Below are 22,190 nucleotides of genomic sequence, written 5' to 3' on the forward strand. Positions count from 1 at the left end.
CTGCGCTACGCTCTGAAACTTCTGTCTCTGTAGGGTATAAATGGACCATACATACATCAAGTTCTTGCAGAACACACATGGAGCTTTACACATGGCTATGCTCATCAGCCCCTGCCCTACAGTATACTATGCATTATACACATACACATACTATACACACAGCTTAATAAATATGTACTGTATGACTGTATGACATTCCCAACTCAGTGGCCTTGTGGTTAGAGTGTCCACCCTGAGATTGGAAGGGTGGGAGTTTGATACCTGGCTGAGTCATACCAAAGACCTGGCACTCAGCATTAAGGAGATAGATTGGGGGTAGGGCATGCTTCCTGTCCAGGGGGTGTACTTATACATCAAGCTGCCTCACTACAGAAACAGGAGACAGACGCCTATGAGTTTTACATTCCCATACAGACAGGATTGTATAACATCTCCTGACATGATGATACTTTCCTTAATAAATGCCCCCAGCTCAGGATCATGTGGGCTGCCTACATGTACAGTGCCTTCAGAAAGTATTCACACCCCTTGACTTTTTCCACATTATGTTGTGGTAGATAGAAATTGATTAAATTTATATTTTGTGTCACAATAACCCATACTGTCAAAGTGGAATTATGTTTTTAGAAATGTTAACAAATTAATGAATAAATGAAAAGCTGAAATGTATTGAGTCAATAAATATTCCACCCCTTTGTTATGGCAAGCCTAAATAGGTTTAGGAGTAAACATTTTCTTAACAAGTCACATAATATGTTGCATGGACTCATTCTGTGTGCAATAATAGTGGTTAACATGATTTTTGAATGACTACCTCATCTCTGTACCCCACACAGACAATTATCTGTAAGGTCCCTCAGTCCGGCAGTGAACTTCAAACACAGATTCAACCACAAAGACCAGGGAGGATTTCCAATCACATCAAATTTATTTATATAGCCCTTTGTACATCAGCTGATATCTCAAAGTGCTATACAGAAACCCAGCCTAAAACCCCAAACAGCAAGCAATGCAGGTGTAGAAGCACAGGAGTACATTCAATGCCTCGCAAAGAAGGGCATATATTGGTAGATGGGTATGAATAAAAAGAAGCAGACATTGAATATCCCTTTGAGCATGGTGAAGTTATTAATTACACTTTGGATGGCGTATCAATACACCCAGTCACTACAAAGATACAGACGTCCTTCCTAACTCAGTTCAATTCACTTTTTGTCCTGAATACAAAATGTTATGTGTTGGGCAAATCCAATACAACACATTACTGAATACCACTCTCCACATTTTCAAGCATAGTGGTGGATGCATCATGTTATGAGTATGCTTATAATCGTTAAGGAGTGGGGAGATTTTCAGGACAAAAAAAGAAACGGAATGGAGCTAAGTACAGGCAAAATCTTAGAGAATACCTGGTTCAGTCTGCTTTCCACCAGACAGTGAGAGATTAATTAACTTTTCAGCAGGACAATAACCTAAAACAAGGCCAAATCTACACTTGGGTTGCTTACCAAGAAGACAGTGAATGTTCCTCAGTGGCCGAATTAAAGTTTTGACTTAAATCTATTTACCTGACTTAAATCCAATACCTGAAAATGGTTGTCTAGCAATGATCAACAACCAATTTCACAGAGCTTGACAAATTTTTTAAAGAATAATGGGCAAATGTTGCACAATCCAGGTGTGGAAAGCTCTTAAGAGATTTATGCATCAAGACTCACAGCTGTAATCGCTGCCAATGGTGCTTCTACAAAGTATTGACTCAATAGTGTGAATACTTATGTAAATATGATATTTCTGTATTTCATTATCAATAAATGTGCAAACATTTCTAAAAACATGTTTTCACTTTGTCATTATGGGGTATTGTGTGTAGATGGGTGAAAAAAAAATATTTGATCCATTTTGAATTCAGGCTGTAATGCAACAAAATGTGGAATAAGTCAAGGGGTATGAATACTTTCTGAAGGCACTGTATATGTTGAGTTTTTATTCAACAATGAGTTAATCAGCTTGACTGATTAACTTGAATGCCAGGGGTGCCAGGAGTACCAGGAGTGCCCACTCGTTTGCCTGTCAATTCCCAGGGTGTGTGGCTGTGACGTGGGCTAAGTGCAGGGAGAGAGTGGGGGTATGGGGGATACACAGGGCTCTGGTCCGCTGTTTCTAATGGATTTTTAAAGGCAGGCAGAACGCTAGTTGGTGTGCTGCCTCTGAAAAGCAGCTCCAAAGCTCTCTCTTGCGTGAAGAGCCAGGCTGCCTGTCTGCGAAAACTGCAAAATGTTAACCAAATCATTGTGTCTGGTGTCTGCTGGGCTCTTCTCATCACTATGCCCTGTTATCCTGTGCTGTACATTTGCATGTTTTGTGTGATAGTACTTGAACACAATGCGTCTCTTCCTGTATCCACAGAGCTCCCGTATGGCTGGGAGGAGATAGAGGACCCACAGTATGGAACATATTATGTAGAGTAAGTCTGTCCAGCCTGCCTGTACATCTGAGAGATACTATACCACAAACCCGTATTCCCCAGCAATACCATAGATCAAAAACTAACCATAGGTACACTATACACTAAGTGTACAAAAAATTAAGAACACTTTGAATGGGGTATGGTAGTAGATGAAAGGCGTACTGGTTTGTGTCAAGAAACTACAACGCTGCTGGGTTTTTCATGCTCAACAGTTTCCTGTTTGTATCAAGAAAGGTCCACCATCCAAAGAACATCCAGCCAACTTGATACAACTATGGGAAGCATTGGAGTCAACACGGGCCAGCATCCTTGTGGAACGCTTTCGACACCTCGTAGAGTCCATACCCAGACGAATTGAGGCTGTTCGGAGAGCAAAAGGGTGGGGGGTGCAACTCGATATTAGGGAGGTGTTCTTAATGCTTTGTACACTCTAGACAGCAGGGATATAAAGTGTTACTAGACATTTTGAGAACAATACTATTCCATGATCAAGGCTTGTATTGGTTTTTCAGTGGGTGCTAAACTAAAGCTCTGTTGGTAACATGACATTTACCCAGGTGAAAACACAGCAGTGTGTGTGTGTGTGTGTGTGTGTGTATGTGTGTGTGTTTACAGAAGATGTGTGAGTACTGGCTGCTCCAGCAGGACATCTCTGAAACCAAGCCATTATAGCAGCAGTAGGGAGAGGAGGAGGGTTGTGAGAGTTATCAATGCGGGAGGGGGAGGAGGTGCTAGGAGAAGTAAAGGAGTCTGTTTTGATGAAGAGGAAACTCTTTATTTTATTACTGGTATTGTAGAAAAGTCCCTCCTTAGTAGAGGCCGTGGGGGAGAGAGAACTCAAAATGTTTGTTTTTACAAGGAGAGTCAAAGACAAATGGATGGGGACTTATTGCTACCAGTGTTCCAGTTCAAAATTAACTGTGTGTAAAACAATGTAGCTTTGTTATGTTAGAGGGACAGTTATTATCTCACTAAAGAGAATCCCTATTGATTGAGAATTAACGTATAGTCCCTTCTATAAGACATGCTTTAACCATTCAGAATAATTCATTCAGAATTAATCACACACAGATGGTTCACAGAATTACACACAGATGGTTCATGGTAACTTGTATGTGTCTGTAAGTAAATTGGTGTCAAAAATGTAAATCATTCAATGGATTGTTTCTGTTTCAGTCACATCAACCAGAGAACCCAGTTTGAGAACCCAGTCCTGGAGGCTAAGAGGAAGCTGAGCCAGGAGACTACTGTCTCTATCCAGCAGGGGGCACCACCACCTCCAGGTAGACACTGCTCACCTAACTTTTTCTTTACCGCCATCTTGCCTAGTTAAATAAAGGTAAAATAAATTCTGTGTTGAATAGGTTTAAAAAATGTAGCAGCCATCTCCTTGCTCAAGGTTGTGGGAGTCATGTCAAGTGTCAACATGCATAAATAGCCATTTGCAGCTAGCCATGTATGATCAACTCTGAGGACAAGTTCTCCCCCACTCACACCAGGGTTGGGGACAAGCCACTCTTCTTTTTATTTATTTTTACCCCTTTTTCTCCCCAATTTCATGGTATCCAATTGTTTTTTAGTAGCTACTATCTTGTCTCATCGCTACAACTCCCGTACGGGCTCGGGAGAGACGAAGGTTGAAAGTCCTGCGTCCTCCGATACACAACCCAACCAAGCCGCACTGCTTCTTAACATAGCGCCATCCAACCCGGAAGCCAGCCGCACCAATGTGTCGGAGGAAACACTGTGCACCTGGCAACCTTGGTTAGCGCGCACTGCACCCGACCCGCCACAGGAGTCGCTGGTGCGCGATGAGACAAGGATTTCCCTGCCGGCCAAACCCTCCCTAACGAGGACGACGCTAGGCAAATTGTGCGTCGCCCCACGGACCTCCCCGTCGCGGCCGGTTACGACAGAGCCTGGGCACGAACCCAGAGTCTCTGGTGGCACAGCTGGCGCTGCAGTACAGCACCCTTAACCACCCTGACAAGCCACTCTTCTGCCAAAATAAACCATATGAATTAAATATGCTTTCATTGCAGTGGATGTATAATACATTACAGTGCGGGGAGTACAGATTGACAGTCATGTTTTGCTGCCGAGGCTTACACATATGGGTTGGTTGAGAGGAGGGAGGGAAGGGGAGCGGCTCTTAGAAATCGTGACAGCTGTTGGAACAGCACATCTTTAGGGCCATCTCTCAACTAGCTTACTTGCTAGCCAGGTGGGGAGGGACTGAGATAGTCATCTACCCCATGATTGCACCAGACTATTGTCAGACGGTTGCTATGATGTACCCAAAACAACAGCAGTTGCACCTCAGGCTAGAGTTCCCCCGTTACAATACTCCAAGCCCACAGATTCCCAGAGCATCTAATGCAACACAGAGGCTCATCTGCAGTGTCTACCATCCAAGGGAGCTGAGTGGAGACCATTTCATCATACCTTGGATTGACCCAGGGGCGCAACTTTGGTTTTAGAAGTGGGGCGGACACAATTATATATTTTTTTATCCAGTCGGATAAACACTCTAAACACCCTACCCGACAAGCAATTTGACTGTGAATATGTAAATTAGATTCTCTTGAGCCATTGAACACAACAGCTAAAGTCCATCCACACTGTATTTTATTCCACTCAACGTCTCTATGGGCCATACAGTACCATACAGTCAGCACAGGGCTGCTTTGCTACATCATATAGGACAGGAATGTGTCTCAAATCCACCTTAGCCTGGACAGAGGTAGAGACAGTCAAGCAGAGACAAAAGATGGTATGCTTCTATTATAAAGTGCTGATAGGACAGTAAAGCCAGCGAGGGAAACGCTCAGCTGGCCCATTTAATGCAGTATACCTCTGACAGCCTGTTATTTACTGGACTATGTATGCTGCCTATGACCTTATGTTGTTCCAAACGTATTTTTCCGACTCACTGGCTCTATAGGGAGAAAATGAGAAAGGACCTCATGCCTACTGAACAATTCCAGAGGTGTTATGTCACTGTTTGAATCCACAGCATGTTAATGAATCCCACAATGAACGTCAGACAAATAATGTAGCTACTAACGCTATAATCTTTTGTCTGTTACTGTTTTAGTTATCATACAGGGCAGTGTTTTAGTCAAAGCAAATGTGACTATTGTGACTACATTGGTCTTAAGGTTGTTACTTTGTTGATGTTTTAACACCTTATTTAGTTATGCAACTTCCTCTAACTTTCCCACTGTGACATACTTACGTTGCAGGTGAGGGGGGTGCGTCAGGCTTCACCCCAGACCCATCCCAGCTGCAGGGGGAGATGTTCCACACTGCTCTGAGGAAAAGCTCCCAGGGCTTTGGCTTTACCATCATAGGGGGCGACCGCCATGACGAGTTCCTGCAGGTGAAGAACGTCCTCAGCGACAGCCCTGCTGCCCATGACAACAAGATTTCCTCCGGTGAGAAGTACACTGCTGCACTGCCCTGTGCGGAGCCACACACTTTCACCAGCTACTTAATAAAAACCTGGTTGGGGCTGTACTTACCCTAACACTTCCCCAAGAGATACAGTGAAAGGGAGAGCAGAAATTCTGTTCAAGGTGATCATTTTAGGCAGAGAGCATTGCTGCTGGAAGTATTGTTGCTGAGGGTGCTGTAGCACCCCCTGAAATATCTATTTGTTTTTATTATTAATACATCTTTTTAATTTAAATTTTTTCCCAAAGTAGTGCACTGTGCAAACATTCCCCCCCAACCCCTAACGACTTTCCGCGGCTATGTCAGAGAGACAGGTTATGGTGCATTCTGTGTGTAGCCCAGTATCTTTGTTGCACACTCTGATCTTCCTTTAGCTTTGATGCTGTCTGGGGCTCTGCATCCTCAGCAGCTTTTCTTGTGTGAGCTGAGAGGGGCTGGCGGTTGCTGTTCTCTGAGCCAGCTGTCAGGGTGAGATGTAAAAGGATACAGCTCTCACCTACATGCAATAATGATTTGCCTGGCTAGAAGCACCACAAATTGAAGTCTGTTAGAACAATGGAGAGAGGGAGCAGAGGGAATAGGCAGGGAGGAAAAAGGTAAGGAGGACAGAATATGAAAGGGATGGGGAGCAAGGTTGGGCTCAATTCATAATTATGGAATTGACTCCCATTCAACTCATTAATTAAAATTTGAATTGACCACACTCCACATGATGTAGAATTTTAGTTTGAGTGGCAGGAAGTATAATTTAATTCAGTGCAATTCAAAGAAATTCCACTCAGTCATAAAATATGAGAATTTCATTGAATCTGACAGGTCACACTTCCAGATACCAAAAAATATATCACTTTTCTCTGGAAACAATGTTAATATACTATCTTAACCTTAGTGCTTAGAATAGCCATTTTTATTTCCACCAATCAGTTCTTCTTATTTGGTACCATGGCATTCGTACATTTTGTTTGTGCATGCCGCAACCTATTATGCGGTAGTGTTTAGTCAATCATGTTACATTTGTGATACCAAAATATATACCACTAAATAATAAAAAACCCACTACCCCATTCCACTACTTTGACCCTATCTGCTCCTGCCAGCGACCTAAGAGGACAGGACATCACCACACCCTGTAACTCTTCTGAATTTAAATCTTGTATACCCAAATACTACTTTGCAGCTGCCACCACAACTGTGATTTACATTCTCAGTTGATAACCATTGCTATGAATGCTAAGAATCCAACCTTACTGAAGCATATATCAGTCATTGGCCTATCCCTCTGTGCTGGCACAGATCTACTACTCACAGGGATCCTCTCCAGATCCCCTCACCCTTCATCCATCCATCTCTACTTTCTTCACTGCCTCAGCATACAACACCTTCTGCACTATTTTTACTCTGGCCACCTCAAACTGCCGCTCTTGTACCGGACACCTCCGATTCCCAGCAACATGGGCACACCTACAGTTGACACACATAATTGTATCCAACAAAACTACACAGTCCTCTGTCCCATGCCCTCCTGCACACTTCCCACATCTTGGAATCTCCCTCCTATACACTGCTGCAACATGACCATAAACATTGCAACGGAAACAGCGAAGTGGATTCAGTACAAAATCTCTAATAGGATAACTGATATATCCAAACATGACTTTGTCAGGTAAAAACTCAGACTAAAAGGTAAAAATTCAGAAGAACTGACAGTGAGTCTGTTTCACCACGCTCACTACTTGCTGCGTCGCACCAAACGGCGGGGGCGTCACAAACACCAGGAATCTTCAACTTCAATCACTCCTTTCAATGGTGCCATATTCCTAAGCACAAAACAAGAAACAGATCTCAATCCAAGTGGTGTGACATGGAGCACAAACAAATATCAGAAGTCCACTACAGGTCACTTTGACTGATTCAACTGCAGCCAACTCCTTTCCCACCCACCCTGACACCACAAACAGATCTGCCAAAAGGCAAGAATCCACTTTCTCCAAAAATGTCACTCCTACTGGACCAGATTCTTCTTTATCATGTCCATCAATGCCAGGTTCAGGTTCCGAGCTCTTCAGCACACCTTCCACCTCCCTTAGCTAGCCCTCATTCACTTCCAATTCACCTCCAAAACTCGGTCTGGCGCTCGGCTCACTTTTTTTGCACTTGACACCAATCTTCTTCGACAGCTGTTACGAATCCCTTTTGGCCCGACAGTCTAGGGGGGATGGTAATGAGACCCGTAACATATCTCATGCAAATTATTATTGTGACAAAGTAAAAGTGTGAATGAAATAACCACGACAACAGAAATCTACCGTCAAACTCCAGGTTTATTTATAAACACACGGTAATGGGGGGGGGAGCAGGAAAAGGGGCTGAGCTGGACCCAAGGAATGAAACAATAAATATACAAAAACACCCCTAAGCTAGACTAGCCTACTTTAACAACAGCTAACTAACTAACCAAAAATACAGTGGGTGGTCCACCCAGTTCTAACTAGTGTATTTAACAAAGTTTACCTACGGGTAGTGTATGCCCATGGGCGACTTGTCTTGTTTCCCCCTTTTCCCACCAGCAACAAACAAACACCATAACCAAAACAATACTCACAGGGGATGACAAAGTGCTATGGAGGTGCTCAAACAAAAGAGAGGTTAAGACACAAAGCGAGAGTGAAACACAGAGACCTACAGACATGACATTTACAGAGAGATTGAGCTCTAGAGCAAACAAATGATGGGGTTTTTAAACCATGGGGAAGGAACTGTGATAGGGTAGGAAACAGGAGGAGGTGTGTCTTCTGATTGATGATTGATTGTTGACTGATTGGGGAGTGATGATGTTCACCTGTGAGGGGAGAAGGAGAGAAAAGAAACACACACACAGGATACACACACACACACAGGATACACACACACACAGGATAACTGTATCCGTAACAACAGCCCATCTCCATTTTTATCGCCATCTTCCTCAAACTTAACTTCACCCTCTGCTTTAATCATTCTCTTCAACCTCTTCTTACTCTTTTTCCACCTTCATTCCTCCTCAGAAATCCACCTTCTGCTCCAGTCCCACCAATCATTTAATTTGTTTGGCTTTGTTTTGAAGGCCTCAGGGTCAACTTGAGGGTTAAACTAATGTGCACTCTGGGAAATGTAGTACTTCCCCCATTTTAAACAAAATGTAAGTGATAAATGAGATATAATAGCATAAAGGTTGTTTCCCTTGATCATTCATTTAATAAAAAAATGTAAACAATATTTGATATAACAACATGTTTGATGTTTTATGTACAAGATCTTTACAGTACAATATGTTTAATGTACAAGGGAAGAGGTGAGGGCCTTGGTGGAGTGGTGCCAGGAAAATAACCTCTCCATCAACGTCAACAAAATGAAGGAGCTGATCGTGGCCTTCAGGATATAGCAGCGGGAGCATGGCTTGATCCACATCAACAGGCCACAGTGAAAAGGCTGAAAAGCTTCAAGTTCCTCTGTGTGCACATCACTGACAACCTGAAATGGTCCATCCACACAGAGAGTGTGGTGAAGAAGGCACAATAGCAATAGCGCCTCTTCAACCTCAGGAGGCTGAAGAAATTTGTCTTGGCCCTTGAGACCCTCACAAACTTCTACAGATATACTATTGAGAGCTTCCTGTCGGGCTGTATCACCGTCTGGTATGGAAAACACAGGGCCCTCCAGAGGGTGGTGTGGTCAGCCCAATGCATCACCGGGAGCACACTGCCTGCTCTCCAGGACATCTACAGCACCCGGTGGCACAGGAAGGCCAAGAAGACAATCAAGGACTTCAGCCACCCAAGTACCAGCCTCTTCACCCGCTACCATCTAGAAGGCAGAGACAGTACTGGTCATTCAAAGCTGGCACCGAGAAACTGAAAAACAGCTTCTATTCCCAGGCCATCAGACAGTTAAATAGTTACTAGCTGGCCTCCGCCCAAGTACACTGCCCTGAACTTTAGTCACTGTTACTAGCCGGCTACAACCTGGTCAAACCTGAATCTTAGAGACTGCTGCCCTATGTACATTGTCATTGAACACTGATCACTTGAATAATGTTTGCATACTGTTTTACCCACTTCATATGCATATACTGTATTCTTGTCAAGGCTCATCCTCTATAACTAATGCTGAACACACCTTTTCTAGTCATATACTGTCCATAATGTCTGTCCATCATATACATATATATTTATATCACGGACTCTGTCATTGCTCGTTCTAATATTTCTATATTTCTTGATTCCTTTCTTTAGATTTTTGGTATTTGCGTGTATTGTTAGGTATTGTTAGGCATTACTGTAATGTTGGAGATAGGGACATAAGCATTTCACTACACCCGCGATATATGTATGTGACTAATACAATTTGATTTAATATTTGTATAGACTACACCTAATATAAAATAGAAGAGGCATTTGAATTTCACTGAATTCAATATATTATATGTTTATATATTACATTTCCTTTCATTCAAATTCAAATTGCATTTCTGTATCCTATTAACTACTTCAATTCAAATTCAAGAATTTAATAGAAATTTGAGGCATTCTCAATTCAATTCTGAATTGAGCCAAACCCCTGATTGGGAGAGATGGGAGGATGAATGAACGTGAAGAAAAGATGGGGTGGCAACTATCACAATGATTTCAAACTGTGTTTCTAATACACAAGGAAATGAAACACATACTTCCACTTGCTAATCAGGAAACTCTTGGGTATGTTGTGGTGGACTGTCATTACAATTGCTACACAGAAACCTGGTAAAATTTATGTTTGTAGCTAGTGTAGCTACCACCCGAATGGCTCTGAATTCACTCTCAGCTTGCAGTCAAAGCTATAATCACTGATGGAGTTGACTGTAGTACTCAAATTGTATCCTGATGTTGACAGCAGATGGGAGTATTCACATCATTGTTAACTTAGCTAGCTAACATACATTTTGAGAAAACAAGTTAGCTATATTATGTGGCTAGCTAGCTAGTGTTGGCAACGTTTGGTGGTCAATGGGCGGTAGGTATTCTAGTAGTTAAGCACGTTGGGCCAGTAACCGAAAGGTCGCTGGTTCGACTCCCTGAGCCGACTCGGTGAAAAATTGGTTGATATACCCTTGAGCAAAGTACTTAACCCTAATTGCTCCTGTAAGTCACTTTGGATAAGAGGGTCTGCTAAAGGACTATTTTATTTAAGGAGACTGAAAGCTAGCTAAACTGCTGAGCTAACAAACAATGTAACAAAAGTATAATTTTGGATTAGAAAAATACTCCAACAGGCTCTGCATTTCAGGAATCACAATAGCAAGTACTCCTGGTGCACTGTTAAATTATTTAGCCATTTAAACATTTATATTTTGAATAAAACTCAGTTTTTGGTATAGCCCTCACTGGCTATCATGCAATTTAAACGTGAGCCTGTGGGAGGTTTCAGATTCGGCGACAGTTGCTATCCATTGGAGCTCTGCGATTGGTTGCCCACAATTCTGGGCTGGGCTTTGCGAATGGTCAATTCAGTCTGTCAAAAACAGGACACTCATCTTTCTATCAAGCTATTATATTGCCATAACAATCATTACATTGCCCATGGATATGTCTGTATATTCTCACTGTTTGCTTTGACTTGTTTCTTCTCTCTCCAACCCTTCTCTCTTCCTTTCTCTCCTCTCCTTTCTCTCCCTCTGTGGTTTTCCCCGCCAGGCGATGTGATCGTGGAGATCAACGGGAAATGTGTGCTGGGGAAGACCCACCCTGAGGTGGTTCAGATGTTCCAGTCCATCCCAGTAAGTCAGTATGTTGATATGGTGCTGTGCCGCGGCTACCCGCTGCCCCCAGACGTGGCGGAGGACACCAAGAACCCCCCTCCCCCACCTCCTCCGCCCCTGCAGGGGGGCGAGGTGGTGACTGCCGTGCCCCTCATCAATGGCCAGCCCCTGCTGGTGAAGGGCGACGTGCTGCACGGCTCCTCCCAGGAGCTCCACTACGTCACCACCGACGCCAGTGGACGGCCAATGGTGGCCGCGCTGCCCAACGGGAGGCTCTCTGAGCAGGGGGGAACAGGCCTGCTGCAGCCCGAGCTGGTGAGCGTGCCCCTGGTGAAGGGCCCGGGGGGGTTTGGCTTTGCCATCGCAGACTGTCCCCTTGGCCAGAAGGTGAAGATGATCCTAGACGCCCAGTGGTGCCGCGGCCTGCTTAAAGGGGACGTGATCAAGGAGATCAACCGTCAGAATGTTCAGACTCTGAGCCACGCCCAGGTGGTGGACATCCTCAAAGACCTACAGGTGGGGAGCGAGGTCAACGTGCTGGTGCTCAGAGGAGGTGAGTCACAGTGTCTTATTAACACTGCCTTGTGGTTACATAACACCAACACTATGCCTGTTCCTACTGCTGCGACATCACTGTTGCCGCAGCATTAGTGTGATGCAGTGATTTCTCAATGTGACATTCAGTGTCCTTGGTGAGTCAGGTCAATGTGATGATACTAGGAGGTGAGAGATCGGATCAACTACCACTCATGTACACACACTATGGTATGGTATCTTGGTGATGTCACTATGTCTGCAATAGGTGAACACATGAGGGACTGTTGCCTTTTTGGCATAAATTATCACATAGTAATGACAATTGCAGAGTCACCCTATGCAACCCAACTCTCCTGTCAAATATACCTTTCACATATTCCTATAAATACCTCTCTGTATGCACAGATCTCTACCACATCTCCCTGTACAGGATATATACTGTATCTCTTCAGGCTGCTTCTACTAAGGCTCTCTGTCAGGCATTCATACTGCAGTCTGTTGCAGGCCTGGGAAGGGAAGTTGCATAAGCACGGGTCTCTGTCTGCTCTGCTCCTGGGGAGAGAGGGAGGGGAAAGCACCCTTCAAACGTCTCACACATCCATCCTCAGTCGCCCTGGGGAAATGGTACACAAGTCGATGAGCTCGGATTTGCTTTGATCATCATCGGAGGCACGGAGAATTTCTGCATGCTTCTATATCCTTGGCCCTTGAAATGGACACTTTGGGATTTTGACAATAAAGTATTTTTTCTGCTTCCCCATAGTCAGATGAACTTGTGGATACATATTTATGTCTCTGCGTGCAGTTTGAAGGAAGTTGCTAACTAGAGTTAGCGCAATTGCTAACTAGCCATACCTGACCACAGTGACTGACCAAAAATTAAGGAAATCTTTGACTATGTACAGACTCAGTTAGCATAGCCTTGCTATTGAGAAAGGCCTCCAAAGGCAGACCTGGCTCTCAAGAGAAGACAGGCTTGCCCACAAAACAAGGTGGAAACTGAGCTGCACATCCTAACCTCCTGCCAATGTATGACCATATTAGAGACACATACTTTTAATGAACTCACATATCTATTGGGTCAAATACCACAGTGTGCAATCACAGCAGCAACGTGTGTGACTTGTTGCCACAAGAAAAGGGCAACCAGTGAAGAACAAACACCATTGTAAATACAACCTATATTTATGTTTACTTATTTTCCCTTTTGTACTTTTAACTATTTGCACATCATTACAACACTGTATATAGACATAAGACATTTGAAATGTCTTTATTCTTTTGGAACTTTTGTGTGTAAAGTTTACTGTTAATTTTTATTATTTATTTGACTTTTGTTTATTATCTATTTCACTTGCTTTGGCAATGTAAAAATATGTTTCCCATGCCAATAAAGCCCTTTGAATTGAATTGAAAGAGCGAGTGAAGATACTGAATTCATCTTATCATCTTATATGTTCTTGATGACAGTCCTTGGGTTAGATTCTTCACATCGGAACAAAAGAATTGAGCTAGATCTCCTGGTTACATCAGGGTCCATAAACCCTATCACACTTTTCAGACTGAACCGTCATCCCCTTTAGGCTTCCAGAGAGGTGCATGCTCGTGAATCAATTTAATGCTGGAGCTATATTAACAGTGGGAACAATCTGAGCGTGAGAGATGGAACATGTGTGTGTACTGTACAGTTAACATTATTGTTCATTGGATTTTATGCATGACTCTCTCTGTCTCTCTCTGTCTCGCTCACTATGCTAGTCCTCTCTCATGTAGGTCCCTCTCTCAAAATTACATATCTCCTATTTATCTTTAATAACACAGTGATGTCATACTTCTTGATGGATTAGGCTACAACACTGTTTTAAACCTCCTGAGTCTAGACTATTGAAACTGTTATTCCTTCACTGCTCTCGTTCTCTGTTAGGTAGACAGTGGCATCTACTGGTTGATGTCTCATTAGTACTTTTTTGGGGAAACCTTCCCATGACTCTTGTGTTTTTCACAGGTCAGACATCTCCTGTGAAGAGCCTGAAACCTGTGAGTAAAAGAAAACACTTTTATAATACTCTGTGTTTTACTATTGTGTGCCCAGACGCTTATCCCCCATTTTCTTATTAAAGTATTTTGTCCTTGAGTGGAAAGCAGTTAACCAGCAAGCCCCAATGCATCACATTAAATGATAACTATACATTTGAATATTGATTATGTTTGCTTTGAAAATGGTCTTAATTACTTCTATTCAGCATTCCTTTTTTTGTCTGGGGATTTCAATGGTAATGAAGCACATAGCCTATTTAGATAATATTGTATATTAGTATGACAGATTTAGATGAAGCTGGCCTTTTCATCAGAATAGGCCTGAGTTCCCATAGGGAACTCTTTTTTAGCCTGTGAATGGTAAATTACATTCAAAATTCCATCGGCCTTTGGTTTACTATTGAGCTTGCGGTGGTAATGTGAAAGCAATGCGGGAGCCTGCGGTGGAATGACCTTTCGTTCCTTTAGTATTCAATCACCATTACATCCTGTGCTATGTGTCTGGGTAATGAGATGTACATAGACTGTGTGGTCTTTAATGTGCTCTAATTGCGCTGTCTGTGGCCCTGTGGCCCCATCAGAGGCAGGAAATTACATCTAGCACAGAGACTCTGGACTGTGTCACAGACTCTGTCCCCCAGACCCTCCCTTTCCACTCCAACACTTCAACCCTGCGCAACAACTCCCCCAAACGAGACGCCACAGAGATGTACCTCAAGTCCAAGGCCCTGCTGGAGAGCAAGCGTGAGTGCACATACTATAGCAACACATAGAGACTGAGGAGGCCTAGTACTCCTATGCTCAGTTATTCCATCCATAGCTCTGTAATGGATGCCAGTGTTCCATTTGTAAGTTCGTGACCATCTGTTAATGGTCATCCTACATTTGTGAATACAGTATCAATGTGAGCTGCAAGATAAGCCTGTGAGTTCACCCTGCTGACCAGATGATTGGGTGGTGCTCACCTCTATGATACCCTATCTAACCACAGTAACCCCTGTCCACAGAGCCTCACACCAAAGACCTGGATGTGTTCATCAAGAGGGACCAGGAGACTGGCTTTGGCTTCCGTGTTCTGGGAGGAGAAGGTCCAGAGCAGCCAGTGAGTACCGAAGTATGAACTTCCTCCCTGTTAGATTATCTTTGTTAATTTTCAACACCCAGGAAAGCCTATTGCCTACTGTGTCTTCTATGGACAGTGTTTCTGACTCAAAGTGTAACTCTCTGACAGGTGTATATTGGTGCCATCGTGCACCTTGGTGCAGCTGAGAAGGATGGACGCCTGAGGGCTGGTGATGAGCTCATAGGCATCGATGGAATCATGGTCAAGGGCCGTTCCCACAAGCAGGTTCTGGACCTGATGACTAACGCTGCCCGCAATGGTCAGGTCATGCTGACCGTGCGTCGGAAAGTCATCTACAGAGGTGAGCACTCACTGACTGCCTGGAACCTCTACACCTTGATCTCTAACACACACACACTTGCATACAGTACACACACGCCATCTATGTATTTGATACTGCATTTCAGTCTATACTCTCCATGCATTTTTCAATCAGATATGACTGAGGAGGAGGCAGGGCTCCACATGGCTCCAGTGTTGGTGAACGGCTCCCCCAGACTCCCTCGTATCCAGATGCCCAGTGTGCTGGACCACGAGTCCTTCGACATCACCCTCCACCGCAAGGACAGCGAGGGCTTCGGCTTCGTCATCCTCACCTCCAAGAGCAAGCCCCCGCTAGGGGGTGAGAATGGACCCGATGTCCAACATTAGCACTGCTTATCCCAGACACAACCACACACACACCACTCTCCTCTATAGCATCATCACCCAAATTATCCGGGAACAGAGTTTGAAGGTTCTTCCTGTGAAAAGATTATTACTTCTTTACTATTGAGTAATATAGTCCCTTAAATACCTATTGTATATTTCTGACTGAATCCATCAGGTGGGATGGGTGTGTTATTACTAGATATCTCTCTGTTTGCAGTGATCCCTCATAAGATCGGACGCATCATCGAAGGCAGCCCCACTGACCGCTGTGGCCTGCTGAATGTAGGCGACCGCATCTCAGCGGTCAACGGGCGGTCCATCGTGGGGCTGTCTCACAATGACATCGTTCAGCTCATCAAGGATGCTGGCAATGCTGTCACCCTTACTGTGGTTCCCGAGGACGGTAAGCTTCACCAGAAGTGTCACCCATGGGATGGGACTGTGTTGGTTTCCCTAGTATTCCCAGTCATATACCAATGATCTCTGTGTGGGATGGTTGTTTTGTGTTTGTGTTATCATAATGTTGTGACTTGTATTTGTCTGTTCCAGAATACAAGGGCCCTCCCTCTGGTGCCAGCTCAGCCAAGCAGAGCCCCGCCCCTCATCACAGAGCTATGGGTCAGAGGTCAGCTATGCATGATGAGCGGTAAGGTCCTGATCTCACTACGACACCAAGACACGGATTAAACCCCTGCTTCAGCATTTAGCAGAACAACCCAGAGACTTATGTCTGATACAACATCTTAATGATTAAAATTGCTTTGTTCTCTGTGCCCCCAGCGGAGACACCGCTGTACATTATTGAAGATATAACATAGTGTTACTGAATGCTGTTGTCTGTTCTAGTTATAACCTAGATCTGGAGGAGGAGAAGAGGGAGGGAGTCACCTGGGCCGACTACAAAACTCTGCCTCTGAGCGAACAGGGAACAATGTGTGTTACAGGCCCCAGACAGGCAAGGCTCATACCATTATTACTGTCATTGTTTTTATCTGGTGTTTTAGAGATTTTACATCAATCAAATAATATATGACTCAGAAAAAACTGCACTAAGTTATAACTTAAGTTATAACGTGTGTGTACGTGCTTGTGTGTGCTTGTGTGTGTGTGTGTGTGAGTGCATGTGCTTACATGCATGTGAGTGTGAGTGTTTGCATGCTTGCGTGTGTGTACATATGTGTGTGTGTACGCATGCGCCACGCAGGGCTGTATCACGGTGGAGCTGGACCGGGGGTCCCGGGGTTTTGGCTTCAGTCTGAGGGGAGGGACAGAGTACAACATGGGCCTGTACATCCTGAGACTGGCTGAGGAGGGGCCTGCCCTGCTGGACAGCAGGATCCATGTAAGTCTGACCCCCGGTGCCTTAGGAAACATCCACACAAATGACTGTTACTAGACTATTCATGATATCAAGATTCTGTCATGTCTTATAAAAGACTAATTACATATTTTGTTGCCATTGAGGAGTTGATCATCTAGATTGTGCCTGTATGAGCAGGTGGGGGATCAGGTAGTGGAGATTAATGGGGAGCCGACCCAGGGGATCACCCATACCCGCGCCATTGAGCTGATCCAGGCTGGAGGCAGCAAAGTGCTGCTCCTGTTAAGGCCAGGGCAGGGTCTGGTACAAGACAACAGTAAGTACACACAGAAGTCTAGATCTAGAAGATAATATTTACCTTTTTTGTGGTATGAGATGCAGGGTGTTTGAATATCCTTGTTTGTTGTTGCGAGTTATAACATGTTACTAGCATTTAACAAGGGTGCGCTAATTAACATGAACTGACGCAGCAATGCCTTGTAAACACATTAATTAATGATTTAGCTCTCTCTGTTGGCTACTTCATTAATTTATGTTAATTAAAGTACTGTACCCTTAATGTGAAATGTCACCCAAACTGAGTGCCTAACTGTGTTGGGGATGTTTCATGAATGGAGTCCTCTGCTGTCTATATATAACTGCTTTCTCTTGGCACTTCCTCTCCTCCCCCTGTTGCAGGTGATTGCGTCCCCTCTACTGTGTGCTATTACTCAAACGAGCACCACCACTAACCACTTCACTGTTTTTACTGGCCTGTCCTCTTTTACCTTGGTAATTCCTATCATTTCCTTCTTGATTCCTCCTTTCATCTGTCTAAACTAGTTCATCTGAATTTTGCTCTTGTACGTTACTTGTTATTTTCATAAGGATCTGTGAGCCACTCTATAAATATTTTACATCTGTGTAATCACTTATTTTACTTCTAGGTAAATTGGATCCAACTGTCACTTCATCCACAAGCTTTCCTAGAGAGGCGCTTGTCTCAGAGACATCCCCTCTCGCTTCTCCATTCTCCACCTGCACCTTCACCTCAGGTTCCTCCTCTTTCACCAGTGAGACCCCTGACTGGAACTCCCTGTCCCACCGAACGCTCCACCCCCAGTGCAGCAGGGGCACTGGCTCAGTGGAGTGGAATGGAGAGTGGGCAGACAGGCAGGCTGACAGGCTCTCTCCCATCACCCCTGAGCAGATCAACCTCTATAAGGTCAAATCAGGTCATACCAGGTCTAAAGTCTCCAAGGAGCCCAGCAGCCCAAAGAAAACAGGTGAAACATTCTCTAAAGCCAAAGAGCACTCACAGAGTCCCAAAAAGTCTGAGAGGAAGGGACAGGAAGCAGAGCCAAGCAAAAACAGGAAGTCCCACTGCCAGAAAGGAAGTTGGTCACCCAGCCCCAAGAAGTCTTCTCGAAAAAGACAGGAAGTCTCGAGCCAGCTGCATGTAAAGAAACAGCAGGTACAGCAGAGCACATCAAAGGAGCTTTCCAGCAAGGAGCCCTTTGATGAAAACAAAAACAGCAAAAGGGGAGATTCAAAGGGCAGGAAAAGCACACAGGAGAGAGAAGGGATAACGGGAAAGACCAAGGCTGCCCATGGCCAGGTCAGTATTGAAAAGAAAGTGGGAACAGAGGCAGGACATCACATGCCAACCCCTATGGAGACAGGGGCATGGAAAGATATTCTGAAAGTTACTCTAGAGAAGAGTAAACCTCAAGATGGAGAAAAGGAAAAACGCAAAGAGCAGAAAAGCAAAAAATACATAGGGGCTTCCTTAAAAGAGGCAAAGACTAGAAAATATTATGAGGCCTCTACAACAGAGGAAAAGAGTATAAAAGACACACAGGCCTCTCCAAATGCCATTCAGCAGGATACTCTGAACCAAAAGGGTCAGATTAGCCCGGGCCCCTGGAAAGTCCCCAGCTCAGCCAGAATCCTCTCCCAGGCTGAGGTGCTGCATAATCCCCCTTACTGATACAGTATGGACAACACTGTGTGGACACATAATACACAGACTTGAGCTGTACCACAACATGCTGTATATTGTTGGTCTGTTTCTTTCTCCAATGAGAGGGATGGACGAGGAATGGCAGGCAACCTTATCGGCCATGTGTCATGTCCATCTGTGTCCGTGAAGAGGACTTTTTTAAGCTCTATTGGCCTTTGACATTAGGAATGGCGTGTAAAGCCAACACTCATCTCTCTTCCTGCCTCGTGTGCTGCTTCAGACATCTCTGATCTGGGCCATACGCATGTTTGGAATGTTTAGGGCCTATTCTTGGACATCTTGTGGAATGAAAACTAACCATACTTCACCCATTATAATGCAACTATTATCCCATATGCAACCAAGCAGAAAGGTCTTTAACACACACAAAGTTAAGCTGTCAGTAAAGGTTTTATTTTCATGTTGGGTATCTACAGCAAGCACCTTGGGATTGGCCTTTTCACATGGCACTCTTTTCCCAAGGGATTTGCTCAACTGCATGCAGTCCGTACGTTTATTTTATTGCACGCCTTTACCACTCCACTGAGTATGATCCTTTCACCTGATGTGAAAATACTGATGCCGAAGTTCTGACCTTAACACCATGTAGAGATTTCAGACTTTATTCAGAAAGCATTAGCTTTACGAAGGATTCTAGACTGTTCTAAGACAATAGTCATGATTCGTGAATACAAAATATATCATTACAAAAGACCAGAAACTTGTGGTTTGAGATATTGTTTACCATGTGTATGATAACCTATGTGTAATTTATTGGAATTATAGATTAATATAGATATACAGTACCAGTTAAAAGTTTGGACACACTTACTCATTCAAGGGTATTTCTCTATTTTTGCTATTTTAATCATTGTAGAATAATAGTTAAGACATCAAAACTATGAAATAACACATATGGAATCATGTAGTAACCAAAAAAGTGTTAATTGAAAATATATTTTATATTTGAGATTCTTCAAAGTAGCCACCCTTTGCCTTGATGACAGCTTTGCACACTCTTGACATTCTCTCAACCAGCTTCATAAGGTAGTCACCTGGAATGCATTTCAATTAACAGGTGTGCCTTAAAAAAAGTTAATTTGTGGAATTTCTTTCTTTCTTAATGTGTTTGAGCCTATCAGTTTTGTTGTGACAAGGTAGGGGTGGTATACAGAAGATAGCACTATTTGGGAAAAGACCAAGTCTATATTATGGCAAGAACAGCTCAAATAAGCAAAGAGAAACGGCAGTCCATCATTGCTTGAAGACATGAAGATCAGTCAATCTGGAACATTTCAAGAACTTTGAAAGTTTCTTAAAGTGCAGTCACAAAAATCATTAAGTGCTATGATGAAACTGGCTCTCGTGAGGACAGCCACAGGAAAGGAAGACCCAGAGTTACCTCTGCTGCAGAGGATAAATTAATTGGAGTTGACTGCACCTCAGATTGCAGCCCAAATAAATGCTTCACAGAGTTCAAGTAACAGACACATCTCAACATCAGCTGTTCAGAGGAGACTGCGTGAATCAGGCCTTCATGGTTGAATTGCTGAAAAGAAACCACTACTTAAGGACACCAATAAGAAGAAAATACTTGCTTGGGCAAAGAAACACAAGTAATGGACATTAGACCGGTGGAAATCTTTATTTTGGTCTGATGAGTCCAAATTAGAGATTTTTGGTTCCAACCACGTGTCTTTGTGAGACGCAGAGTAGTTGAACAGATGATCTGCGCATGTGTGGTTCCCACCATGAAGCATGGAGGAGGAGGAGGTGTGATGGTGTGGGGGTGCTTTGCTGGTGACACTGTCTGTGAATTATTTAGAATTCAAGGCACACTTAACCAGCACGGCTACGACAGCATTCTGCAGCAATGCACCATCCCATCTGGTTTGCACTTAGTGGGACTATGATTTGTTTTTCAAGAGGACAATGACCAAACACACCTCCGGCCTGTGTAAGGGCTATTTGACCAAGAAGGAGAGTGATGGAATGCTGCATCAGATGACCTGGCCTCCACAATCACCTGACCTCAACCCAATTGAGATGGATTGGGATGATTTGGACCGCAGAGGGAAGGAAAAGCAACCAACTATTGCTCAGAATATGTGGGAACTCCTTCAAGACTGTTGGAAAAGCATTCCAGGTGAAGCTGGTTGAGAGAATGCAAAGAGTGTGCAAAGCTGTCATCAAGGAAAAGGGTGGCTACTTTGAAGAATATCAAATATATTTTCATTTGTTTATCATATGTGTAATTTAATAGTTTTGATGTCTTCACTAATATTCTACAATGTAGAAAACAGTACAAACTAAAGAAAAACTCTTGAATTACTAGGTGTGTCAACTTTTGACTGGTACTGTGTGTGTGTATGTATATATATATATATATATATATATATATATATATACATACACTACCGTTCAAAAGTTTGAGGTCACTTAGAATTTTTTTGTCCAATAAAATAACATCAAATTGATCAGAAATACAGTGTAGACATTGTTAATGTTGTAAATTACTTTTGTAGCTGGAAACGGCAGGATTTTTTAAGGAATATCTACATAGGCGTACAGAGGCCCATTATCAGCAACCAGCACTCCAGTGTTCCAATGGCCCGTTGTGTTAGCTAATCCATGTTCATCATTTTTAAAAGGCTAATTGATCATTAGAAAACCATTTTGCAATTATGTTAGCACAGCTGAAAACTGTTGTTCTGACTAAAGAAGCAATAAAACTGGCCTTCTTCAGACTAGTTGAGTATCTGGAGCATCAGCATTTGTGGGTTCTATTACAGGCTCATAATGGCCAGAGACAAAGAACTTTCTTCTGAAACTCGAGAGTTC

The 22,190-nt window shown here is 43.5% G+C and overlaps 1 protein-coding gene across 1 annotated transcript in view; it reads left to right on the forward strand.

The window, feature by feature from the left end:
• Nucleotides 1-20,193, forward strand: part of LOC112262977 (membrane-associated guanylate kinase, WW and PDZ domain-containing protein 3) — a 28,960-nt gene extending 8,767 nt beyond the window's left edge. Inside the window, exons 4-17 of the mRNA XM_042305109.1 lie at nucleotides 2,410-2,467; nucleotides 3,647-3,753; nucleotides 5,716-5,907; nucleotides 11,635-12,252; nucleotides 14,242-14,273; nucleotides 14,855-15,017; nucleotides 15,281-15,375; nucleotides 15,505-15,697; nucleotides 15,833-16,018; nucleotides 16,265-16,450; nucleotides 16,597-16,693; nucleotides 16,894-17,389; nucleotides 17,546-17,684; nucleotides 18,295-20,193. Of these exons, the coding sequence (XP_042161043.1) occupies nucleotides 2,410-2,467; nucleotides 3,647-3,753; nucleotides 5,716-5,907; nucleotides 11,635-12,252; nucleotides 14,242-14,273; nucleotides 14,855-15,017; nucleotides 15,281-15,375; nucleotides 15,505-15,697; nucleotides 15,833-16,018; nucleotides 16,265-16,450; nucleotides 16,597-16,693; nucleotides 16,894-17,080 (2,114 nt within the window). The 3' untranslated portion in view covers nucleotides 17,081-17,389; nucleotides 17,546-17,684; nucleotides 18,295-20,193. The remainder of the gene's footprint in view (nucleotides 1-2,409; nucleotides 2,468-3,646; nucleotides 3,754-5,715; nucleotides 5,908-11,634; nucleotides 12,253-14,241; nucleotides 14,274-14,854; nucleotides 15,018-15,280; nucleotides 15,376-15,504; nucleotides 15,698-15,832; nucleotides 16,019-16,264; nucleotides 16,451-16,596; nucleotides 16,694-16,893; nucleotides 17,390-17,545; nucleotides 17,685-18,294) is intronic.
• Nucleotides 20,194-22,190: the final 1,997 nt, after the last annotated feature.

Source organism: Oncorhynchus tshawytscha, linkage group LG02 (assembly GCF_018296145.1).
Source record: "Oncorhynchus tshawytscha isolate Ot180627B linkage group LG02, Otsh_v2.0, whole genome shotgun sequence".
Lineage (NCBI taxonomy): Eukaryota > Metazoa > Chordata > Actinopteri > Salmoniformes > Salmonidae > Oncorhynchus > Oncorhynchus tshawytscha.